The 12,404-nt window shown below is 41.0% G+C and overlaps 1 protein-coding gene across 1 annotated transcript; it reads right to left on the bottom strand.

Annotated features, from left to right (window-relative positions):
• Nucleotides 1-8,716: 8,716 nt before the first annotated feature.
• LOC307032821 (uncharacterized protein) lies at nt 8,717-12,404 on the bottom strand (the record flags this gene model as incomplete). Its single annotated transcript, XM_079671098.1, has 4 exons — nt 11,024-12,404; nt 9,754-9,973; nt 9,541-9,600; nt 8,717-9,008 (listed from the first exon to the last, which is right to left on the bottom strand). Exons 1-4 carry the CDS (start codon nt 11,193-11,195, stop codon nt 8,717-8,719), a joined length of 744 nt encoding a protein of 247 aa, XP_079527224.1. The 5' UTR covers nt 11,196-12,404.

Raw genomic sequence — 12,404 nt, 5'->3', positions numbered from 1 at the left:
TGGCACATTAAATTGAGGTTGTTACAGTAGCTATAGCTAGATTTGAGCAATTGAAAAATATCTATACAAATGATTATTATTATTATTATTATTATTATTATAACAATTAAGAGATAGCTCGAGCTGTACTGTGTTATTACTATTATAGGGCATTTTATAAATTATGTACACTATGGATACTCTAGAGCCAGGGCCTTCGAGCAAGGCAGCCAACGAGGAGAGCAGAGGTGAAGAGGCAGAGGTACCAGTACAAGAAGAGGTCGAGGACCATGAAAGCAGCACAGATGAGGAGGAAGCAGCTATGGACAGTCAATGTCAGGGACAAAGTGAGGCTCCGACACAGGATGCCACAGATACTGAGCCACCTGTAGTGGTGTCTGAGGTAGAAGATCTGCTATCACTTGACCCAGGGTTGTTCCCAGCTAGGATGAGTGACAAGGACAGGGCAACTATTGTAAAGAAATTAGCAATGCGAGAAACAGATCAAGAAATTCCACATGATTCAAAGGGAAAGAGATTTCCAGATTACTTGAAATACACCAAAGCAGATAAGGGTAGGGGAAAAGTGAAAAGGGACTGGTTGATTCACAGTGAAAGTGCAAATGCACTGTTCTGCATACCATGTGTTCTTTTCTCCAAGGAGCAAAAAATACCCTCTCTTAGTGCTTTGAGTAGTGACCAGGGATACAAGATGTGTGACGTCGAGTGGCGTCGCATGTATGATAAATTCCCAAGCCATGAAACAAGTAGGAATCACAGGGACTGTTATTTTAGATGGAAACACCTACAGTGTTCGGTTATGACTGCATGTGGCGTTGATCATCAGTTGCAGAGAGAGCTACAGTCTGAAATTGAGAAAAACAAAGCTATCTTGCAGAGACTCCTTGATGTCACTCTGCACTTGGCAACGAGGAATTTAGCTTTCCGAGGTAAAACGCATGCTTTGGGCGATGTCCACAATGGAAATTTTGTAGGTACGCTAGAACTTTTGTCACGATATGATCCACTCTTGAAAGACCACTTAGACAAAATCAGGACATCCAAAAAAGGAAGCCAGCTAACTCATTATCTGAGCCCAGACATCCAGAACGAGTTTATTGAATTGTGTGGGGGAAAGGTTTTAAAAACCATTCTGACGGAAAGGGAGGATGCCATATACTATGGAATCATTTGTGATGCAACGCCTGACATTTCCCACACCGAGCAAAATGTTGTGCTCATAAGATATGTACATTATAATGAAGACACAGGCGAATGGGAGATCACTGAAAGATTTATTGAATTCAAAGATTTCAACGGAAAAACAGGATGTGAAATAGCAGGCATGATGGAGAGTGTGCTTCTGGATCTAGGGATAGACATTAGTGATTGCAGGGGGCAAGGGTATGATAATGGGGCGAATATGTCAGGGAAAATCAAGGGAGTCCAAGCACAAATACTGAAAAAGAATAATCTTGCTACTTTCTCACCTTGTGCCTCCCACACGTTGAATCTGGTAGGCGTGCATGCTGCAGAATCGAGCCCTGAAGTATCCAACTTTTTTGGTTACATTAACCGCCTCTACACATTTGTAAGTGCCAGTCCATCTCGTTGGTCTATATACAAAAAGAAAACAGGTTGCTCTGTACATAGGCTATCTGACACTCGCTGGAGTGCGAGAATTGATGCTGTGAAACCTGTAGCAAAGCACCTACCTGGTGTCATTGAAGCCCTTGCTACCATACTGAGCTCATGCAGTCTCACAGGTGAGGCCAGATCTGAAGCTGTTGGTCTGAGGAACTACCTCATGTCATTTGATGCCATTGTCCTTCTCACCATTTGGGTGAAAGTATTGCAATCTATTGATGACAGAAATGTGATACTCCAGTCAGGGGAAATCTCAATAGAGGTGGAGGCAGGTAATGTTGCTGCACTAAGAGATGAGATGCAGACTCTCAGAAATGGATGGGATGCTATTCTGTCTGAGGCATCAATGGTAGCTAAGGAAATGGAGGTTCCACCTCATTTCAAAAAAGAACTTTGCCGTGAGAGGAGGAGGAAGAGGTTTCATGATGAAACTGCTGAAGGACCAGGTCAGGAGGATAGGCCAGAAACAACATTCCGTAACACTGTGTTTCTCACTGCCATGGACCAGACCATAAGTGACTTGGACACTCGGTTCCAAACAACAGCAAATATTGTTGAAGAATTTGCTGCCATACTTAAAATTGGGAAGTTGAGTGACAGTGTCATGGCTTCTGTGTGTCAGCCACTGAGGGAGAAATACTCACAGGATCTCACAGATCAGTTTGAGAGTGAGATAAGGCATCTCAATAAAATATTTTCTGCCACTTTCCCCCCTGATTGTAGCTCTCTTGATCTACTGAATGCAATATACAAGATGGAACTCCAGAGCATTTTTGGAGACGTTTGCATTGCCCTCAGAATTTTCTTGACGCTCCCAGTTACCGTAGCTGGTGGTGAAAGATCATTTAGTAAGTTGAAACTTATCAAGAGCTATTTAAGATCTACCATGTCGCAAGAGAGGTTGAACAGCCTTGCAATGTTATCGATTGAAAGCAAGCTGGCTCTGTCACTTGATTTCAAAGAGCTCGTAAAAGATTTTGCCACCAAGAAGGTCCGGCGATTGGCGTTCGGGATTTAGGAATAAAAATCCAGTCTATGACAGGATTGTGGGATGTTTCCCTATAGTAAGCTGACAGGCTACAGCCCACATTGTGAACAATTACTATCTGATGCATAGTCCTCTCGCACTACATTTTTCATTGTTTGCTGTAAGTGTGTTCATGTCCTGAGAGTTTATTGTTTTATAATTATGTTCAAATCTTCAGTTAATTTATACTTTATCCTTGTGTTGTTCAAATCTTAATTTAATAAGTCAAAGAATGTTGAGATTTTTTGTTTGTTCATTCCTGTATTGGGTGTAATTTTCAATTAAATAGACAGAAGATAAAGTTGATAGTCAGTGCATGTTGATTTCTTGCAGTCCATTACAGTTCATTAACTTCAACAGGGTTTTCGAGGTTGGGTTTCATCGTGTCGTTTTGGGGGTGGACGCAAGGTTCTGACCCCACCAGTATCCAAGAATCCTGAATTGTCCCCACCAATAACTCAACACTTGTCACTCGCGCCTCCTCGAATTACTTGCGCGTGTAACAGGTAGGGCTTTAGCACTCTGCTGAGAAAGGCAGCAACCCGGCCGCTACAGCAAAAAAGCTAGTGCTCTGCCCGCGACAGTTCAAAATCTGCTTCGTAAAAGGTATATCCAAGCAGGGAACGATTGTATACTACAGAGCACATCAAAATGTAAGTGTCTGTCAACCTAATAGTGTGCTTGAGTAGACTATTTGTGTTGGAGATGGGATTACAGAGAGACAGGACAAGTAACAGCTTTTGTATGTTGAGTATCAGAAAACATTGTCACAAGAATAGGGGAAAATATGCCTAGCTAGTGCAACTCAAGGTTGTTTGGTAGACTATTGCATTGGTCCATTCATTGAAGATGAACGCAATGCGACATCCTGAACTGGTGCTGAACTGCTGATCCGAATGTATAGGTAAAAACCATATTATGCGTTTTCATCAATAAATAAATGGCCACATTTTTTTTAGCGTGCGCGCTAATGCGCACTCGCATGGATTGGGGGCCCACAAATAGATTCTTTCATGGGGCCCAGAATTTCCAGCTACGCCCCTGTTTGTAGCCATTTAGTACCCACACATGAAAGAATAAAAACAGAGGTATAGTTGAACAGTAATCATGCAGCACATATATTTACTGCAATGAAAACACATACATTTGCCCTAAGCATGTGTAACGCACCCTCTTCTTTTATGAGGGAAACATTCCAGAGTTTTGGAGCTATCCCCAAATAAGGATGTCCCCTGCTCCCATCCCTCTCTAAACACAAAGACTTCACCTCAATATATTGGGGAGGGAAAATATACTTTGTCCCTTCAAATCTAACACACATGAATATATATAAGGTGACATTAAAATGAATATACCAGATTTAACTTTCCTGCCATAACATGTTACTTTAATACTTCAAATAATTCAACTTAATCCTTCATTTCCCCCTTTTGGTCTCACCTCACGAGACCAACACACATAAGACATTTGAAACAAAACTACTGTCATTCTTTGATACTGTGTCTGTCCCCCTTCATTAAACCCTTGAGAACAGAAAACAACCTCCAATGACAGTGAAGAAACTATCAGAGTGAGAGCCTGAGTGCCAGAAAGCAGCATCCTTGCGTGTTGTTGAATCATCAGGCCCCCCCCCCCCCCCCTTCAGCGGAATACGCCAACAAGGGCAGCTGATAGGGAGGGGGAGATGCGGCCTTTCCTTCAAAGGTGGAACTGATGAATCTGATCAGAGAGAAGTAGACTCCTCTGCTGCCTCGAGAAGTCCCCCAGCCCAAGTCGTCTGCTGTAGGGATGTCCGCGTTGATGATAGCCAGGTCCGTCCGGATGTCGTCGAGGGTTCTTCCAGGTGATTTCCTCGCTGCACACTGGCTCCAGTGGTACCAGATGTCCCCCTTTGCTCCTCGGCGGACGGCATGAGATGTCCTCTGGGTCACTCTGTAGAGGCCGGAGAACCTGGGGTTGAGTCACGTAGGCCAGACGAACTCCGCTGTGTCGGCCTCCTGCTCCTCGGGTCCCCCTTTGGGCGTCAGCAACCTGTGTGGAGAAATCTGATACCCACCCCTCAAGTCTACGCTCAGGGCTTCTGGGCCCTCAGGTGTTTGACCCACCACTGGTAGGCCACTTCAGAATTCTAATACTTGGCCTGTGTCAACAAAATAAACCCCAACATCTTCAGGTGAACTAAATAACATATCTCAATAGCTCTGAATTTCTGACAAGCATCTGTGTTATTATAAATGAAATCCTTGAGATCCTATTTAAAATCTAAATATAATATGAACTGCTAATGTCTCTGGTAATGGAACACACTAATGTTATGGATTAAAAACAACTAAAATCATGATACTGACAAAGTGAATAATTTCCAGGCGAGACTGCTTCTACCTGTCAGTGCTTAGATATTATCAAGCTGAAAAATGAATACAGAAATCCAACATACTGTCATCAAATGTCTTTCCATTATGAATTTAAATTAAATGTACATCCCAATAATGATCTAAACAGTCTATGGCTTTTACTTCTTTACCAGGCTAGTTACAAGATGTTGTCTAAATTAAATTCTATCTCATTACATTACTATGTTTTAACTTAGCTGTAATATGTTCTTTCTACATTTCAAACCTCAGTTACCTAATACCTGTTGAAATATTACAAAATTGTTTTCATTATCACAGTTCACCTTCTCATTCTCATTCTGGAATTACCTCTCTCAGTAGCCCCTTGGCCACTGATTCTGCATCTGTGTTACCTGTTATAACTCAATCAATATTAGAAACATGTCAACATTAATCAAACAGTATCTTATCCCCAGATATGGAGCAGGTTAAATCTAAAACTGTCAATCAATGGTCAGATTGAACATCTGAGTTGGGGCGGCAGGTTTCTTCTAGTCCCTAAATGAAAATATCCCACAGTATTCAGGATTCTTCATCATAATTCTTCTTCATTGTAACATATAGCTGTGCCTTTGTGCTTTCAGCATTCAGGAGGATATCAGAGATGAGTAAGCAGGAGAGATGCCTTCACTTCCATGCATCAGGACTGAGTGAGCCGAAAAGGGCTTTTGCACTCATGTATATATAGGTGTGGGAGGAGCTTATTTGTCTGAGTTTGTGAAGCTACTGTATGTTCCCGTAAGCAGGTAAATTGCCATGTATTTTCTTAATCCTATGTTGGACCTTTGTAACCCCAATAAAATGTTAATTCCAAATTGTTATGTTGTCTCCTTATTTATTTACAATTCACGTGTTCTCTGAATTCATTTTAAGTGGGCTGCCATTTTAGTTTTAATGCATGAGGAGGAGTAAGCACGTGGGCGTCCATTTTAGGTTACGACCTGGAAAGGGTTTGACGGTTAGGATTCTAATTATAGTGAGGGGGAGAGAGTATGTAGAGTAGGAACACCAGAGAGAGAGAACCTGCCGCAGAAATGAGAACATGGGGCACTCGCTGAGTCAGGGAAGAAAGGGTTTGAATCCTGCTGTCAAGACTGCTACAGGACTGAATGCACTGTCCATCAATGCTCTCCACCGAGGCAGATCCAACTCCCACCTTAGACCCCAAGAAAAATGAAATGAAGTTGAGTGATAGCCATCATAGTAGTGTTTTTACTATCACGCACACATAACAATTGTAATACACATCTTCAGTAGTAATCCCAGGAGTCTGAATGTTTCGGCTTATTACAACTAAACAATCTCCCCCCAGGATAGCCCTGCAAGGTGATCAAATCCAAGCAGTGTGTATTATATGAACATGTAGCTGTGCGTGTGAGTTTTCAGCATTCAGGAGGATATGCAGCTATACGCGTGAGCAAGAGAGATGCATTCGCTGCATCAGGGCAGAGTGAGCCAGAAAGGGCTTCCACACGCTGTTTATATAGAGGTGTAGGAGGGGCTTATTTCCCATGTAACTTTCGTGAAACCTCCGTATGTCACTGTGGTGAGTATCCATCGATTTTCTTAATCCTGTTTTTGACCTTTGTGACCCCAATAAAATGTTCATTCCAAATTGTTATGTTGTCTCTGTATTTATTTACAATTCACGTGTTCTCTAAAGTGGGCCTCCATTCATTGCCAAGGATGAAGAAGTGACACGATTTGTGGACTATATCCACAGGACAACCAAACATGTAAAATGACAGACTATAATAATTATAATCATAAATATATAGGGGAGAGTGGGTTAATTTGTGCCAAGGGGCAAGTATTGCCACCCCTGTTATCTAGAAAACCATAGAAGAAGTTGGTCATGTGACCACATATTTTTGAAGAGGCATCCATTTCAATCATCCTGCAAAGAAGGGAGACACATGGCTTGAGAGGTAAGCACATTTAAGTAAAAAAAAAAAATGTTTGCCCTCCAAAGTAACATTTCTATTATCAAGGTTTTTTGATTGCTGTGTTTGAACAATTTTACTGAGAACTTATGGCAAAAAATGATTTTATCTCTCATCAAAGATGTCAGAAAAATGCATTATTGTACTCTGCAGGGAAGTTTGACAGGGTATTACTCTAAAAATACTTGACTGTACTTATGGTGGTAGTCCTAGTGGCACTCTATCCAGCAGTTCCACTTTCACTGAGAACTTATGGCAAAAAATGATTTTATCTCTCCTCAAAGATGGCAGTAAACATGCATTATTGTACTCTGCAGGGGAGTTTGACAGGGTATTACTCAAAAAGTACACGATAAAAGAACTTGATTGTACTTGTGGTGGTAGTTCAAATAGTACTGAGTCCAACAGTACATCTTTCACTGAGAACTTATGGCAAAAAATGATTTTATCTCTCATCAAAGATGGCAGAAAACATGCACTCTTGTCTTGTCTGAGGCACTTCCGCATTGGCGTCCCGGCTCTTCCCCAGAGTTTGCCGCTTGGTACCGGCGAGGAAAATGCATATTGCACTTCCTACGCCGTTTTCCCTTTATAAATCACAATCGACTTGAAATGCGGAGCAGCTTTTGCGAGCTTCACGTAACGCCCATATTTGCCTATAAATAGTCAAAGAAACGCCTTTTCATTCATTCATTTTGTTGACCATGGTTGACCATGGTCAACCATGCTCTCCGAACCATGGTTGTACCATGATCAACCATGGTCAACCATGGTTGGGAAGTGGCATCACGGTTTGAGACCATGGTAAAATGGAAACCATGGTTAACCATGGTATCAAACCATGATTCTTGACCATGGTTAGGAAGGAGAATTCGGTTGATCAAACCATGGTAGACCATGGTCAAACCATGGTCAAGCCATGGTCGACCATGGTCAAACCATGGTCGACCATGGTTAAACAATGGTATGGTTGACCATGAAAACAATGGTCAAGCCATGGTAGACCATGGTCAAACCATGGTCGACCATGGTTAAAATGGTATGGTTGACCATGAAAACAATGGTTGACCATGGAACAATGGTGGACTGTCGGTACAAAATGTCAAAGAACAATGGTTGACCACAAATAATAAAACAATAGATTGATGCAGACATAATGGTGTTGTTTATGAATGACACATGGTTTACAAAGATGTACATTTGAACTTCAAATTAGAAAAGTCTGGTTAATACAAGTTCATAATTCTCCAATATATTTGCCCAGCTGGGGCCAGACTTTTTTATTTTGTGTTTTATTGATCCACTGACATTAAAACAGACAATTTGGGCAATTGCGACAAATTGTTAAGCAAAGAATTTTTCCTTTTCTATTCCCTCTCTCCATTCAGAAAAAAATACCAATGTTCACACCCCCCCCCCCCCCCCACCCCCGTCTGACCATTGAAGTGAGGTTATCCCCCCCCCCTTCCAAAAATCTAAAAAGTTGAAGAAAATATGTAAAACACAAAATAAAAAAGTCTGTCTTGAAGAGCATGATCACCTACTTGTTCATGTTGTACTCTTGGTCAAGCATTTCTGTACAGCATGAACAAGTGGGGTGATCATGCTCCTCTTCAGCTGGGGAAATTTCCCCATCACAACCGACAGCATTCTGCCAAAAAGTCGCAGATCAAAGGGTGGCTTGGCAATTGTTTTGCTGTATGAAGCCTTCCCCGAGACGCTGTGGCTTAAAATGTAAGCCCGGGGGAACAGCTGGCACATTCGTGCCGAATCAACTCATGAAGGGCCTCCTCCGAAGGTGATGGTGACGGTGATTTTGGCGACGGTGATTTTGGCGACGGCGATGTTGGCGACGGTGATTTTGGCGACGGTGATGCGACCTCCAATGTTGGCAGTGATGGTGATGGTAGAGAGCTGCCATGTTCGGCAGGGTTGCAGTGGCGCCTAATTCTCTTGATCTGCGCCTTCAGCTTCCTCACCTCCTCTTCCATTTCCTTAAACTCTTTACGAGTTACAAAGCTGGAAAACAAAATGCGTATTTTTTAGGAATCATTTTGTATTATTTTTAGGAGGAATAATTAAGTACACATTTTTCATGAAAATTAATTAACATATAATGTCAGTAATTTTGTAGTTCTTTTTTTTAATTATGAGAACTGTACCTTAATCCTAAAAGGTATTCAAGTGTAGCATAGGGCCTAGTTGTTTTAGCTTAATTTTCCTTTTGGCTAAACATCAACTCATTAGACTCCTGAGAAATAGTTCTCATCTTTCGGGCTACTCGTCTTCTTGCCTGAAATCGGACTCGTTTCATGTTGTTTGGTGTCACCATAGCTGTACAAAATGCATGATTTTTTTACAAGGAATACTAACAGATCAAATGTTTGTAACCATGGTAGTATTGTCAGTATTTTTCTAAATTGTTAGAACTGTTACCTTAATCCTAAATAGTATTCAAATGGTCCAAAATTAAACATACTTGTTTTAGTTTAGTTTTCATTAGACATAAGACTCCTGAGAATAAGCAATTAAGCATGATATAAGTTCTTACTCGTCTTTGGGTCTACTTGTCTCCGTTGAACTCGTTTGAGGCTGTTTGGCGTCACCATTGCTGTACAGAAAAATAATATTTAACTGAATAAAATATAAACAGAAGAACAAGACACTAAAGTACAGGAGTGCCCGGTAACATGTTTAATTAAATATTTTTTTAAATACAAAATTAACATATTTCATGATTTACAGTATTTATCTTGAAACCTACCCATTGGTCTTCTCTGCAATTCTTTGGGCCATGTCGGCCACCACAGGGACATTCACTGGTGTCTTCTTTGTTGGCTTTTGGCCTTGGGCTGGCTTTGGTTGATCAGTGTCACAGACCCTGGTGACCTCCTTCGGCTTTGGTTCCACCTCCTCCTGCATGACCAGGGCCTTTTCCAAAAAATGTGGATCCTTGGAAAGAATATCCAAGTCTTTCTTTTGCCCTGTAAATAAATTAGATCAACAAATATAAATGTTAGCACTGGTTAGAGTGTAATTTTTAGACCAGTGAAATTACAGACAGATTTACAGTAGAAATGGTTATGCCATATGGCCTGTCTAAAAAAATAATGCTCCACAAGTGTGACGGAGGGGTAAAAAATAAAAAGTTGTATAAATGGTTTTTTGGTGTGAATACTATGAAAGTTGATATATTAAATATTTGAAAAATCACATATAATATTGCCAGTTTCTTCCGAATTATGTGTAATGTGTATGTTTCTATTGTGTTTCGCGGTTTTCTAGAAACACACCTTAATTGGTATAAAGTGTCAACACAGCAAGTCATATTAATTACATACACATTTTTATCTCTCAAATTACCTTAACCAATACATGTATCTAACAGTTATAAAGGTAAAATTTGTATAAAGCCATGATTATAAAAAATATATTTACTGCAAAAATTGTATACATTTGAATTCAAATAGATAAGGAGGGTAGACTACCTTGCACTTAGCATCTTTAAAAAGGTACTAAAACTTAATATTTTCTGAAGAGAAACTATCAAAATTCTTCACAATATACTAAGGCCCTAGCCTAGACTAGTTGAAAATTTATCAATCTCATTTGTGTAATATGAGTGTCAAATTAGTTATGAGATCACAAAGTCAGAATTTGTATTTATCCACTGATGCATAATGTGGCAATACATTCACGCAAAGGTAGCTTATATACTCAAATAATGAGATTTTTGCATTTAAAATGGTTTCAAATAATTCTCAAGATCAAGCTCTTATGATTTAAAGGTTAAACAGCTCCAAGGAGACTGGAAATGAAAAAGATATAGGCCTACTGTCACACAAAAAGCGTAGCGTATGTTATAGGTCTAACACTCCTGACATTTTGACGTGCATAAAAATCATTTATTTCGCACAAAATTTTACATATATGTATTATATATATATTCTACATATATCCTCTAGGCTATTCTAGGCCTATAATAATAATAATCATTGTCAACATATACACAGTGATAGTCATAGTTTACATACCTATACTGTACACTATGGCCCGGTGCAACCCAGGGTAGCCAGGGCACTGAGCTTGTACTTCTTCCCCAACGTGGTACTCTGACAGCTCTTTCCTAGGTATTTTTATCAAGTTCAGGCTCACGACCGTCCCCTGTCGGTCTGCAGGCCACCACATCAGTGCGTGTGTCGTCATCTTGAGTATCTTGGCTGAGTTACACTTTAATAAATGACTTGCAGATGTAGAATTAAAATCTAGGCAATTTGGCCGATCGTGACGCTAACTGGCAAGATCGGAAAAGGTTGCCTTCGCGCCAACGGTTATGGAACAGCGAATGGCATCATCTGGATCATCTGGGATTTCTGGAGACCAATCAAAACACTTGACATTCGGCCAGTCTGAGGAAATTTCCGCGGGAGACTGCTCCATAGACTCCAATCGCCCGCCGAGAAAATACGAGATTTCGAATGAGACTTCGAGAGCAAGACAAGATGGCGTACTGTGCACGCAACACGAGTTCATATTTACTTTTAGGCTGAACTCGTACTCCTAAATGAACAAACTGGACTCATTCAGCAAACTACAAAGATGTCAAAGGAAGACTGCTACTCGATCCAGACTGACACTGATGGAAACACAAGGTTTAAGTGTTCTGAATGCGGGAGGATTCTATCACGGAAAGAACGCATCCTGTCTCATCTCGTCAGTGCTCACAACAAAAGTAAGTCTGCCAGATGAAATTCGATTTTTGCGAGATAAGCTTAGTCTACAGGGCTCGACATTAAGGACTGCCCGATGGCCCGGGGCCATCTAGTATTTAGCGCGGGCCATGAAGCCTCACCTGCTGGTTGCCCGATCGGGCAATCTATTATACCAGTATCATGCAGCTCGCGGATCCAGTAATGAGTGACCCGACAGTAAAACTAAACATATCTATAACTAGTTTAGGTAGTTTGAGAGGTAATTAAAATAGCTACGTGTGATATTCTAACCTGAAGTGTGTGTTTTGTTCCGCTCACCGCTGCATGTGATCATGCAGAGCTGCGTGTCGACTCGTCAGCAGCAGCTGATCTCTCTCTCCCGTCAGATTAGACTTCACTCGCGTTTATGTCCATATCGATCGGATCCAGCTAGTTTTAGCTAATGATATGACTACCTGCTTATTAAAAGACACCGTGACCTAAACAATAAGTGTCGCTATGCAACTGGGTGAGGCCACAAAGTATAGCGCAGCATTATGCATTTGTTTGCATGCCCACCGGAACCCCGAGGCATTAGCAACAGATCAACGCACAATCAACCCATAAAGCACATCTCTTCCTCCACATTAAGTGTTACACATTAGAATTGACTACTCTTGTCTGTCACATACTCTTCTTGTCTGTCACATAAGTGGCGCAACTG

This window comes from Notothenia rossii (assembly GCF_949606895.1).
Source record: "Notothenia rossii genome assembly, chromosome: 3".
Taxonomy (NCBI): domain Eukaryota; kingdom Metazoa; phylum Chordata; class Actinopteri; order Perciformes; family Nototheniidae; genus Notothenia; species Notothenia rossii.
The sequence above is the reverse complement of the archived record's forward strand: the minus strand, read 5'-3'. Positions and strand labels throughout refer to the sequence as shown.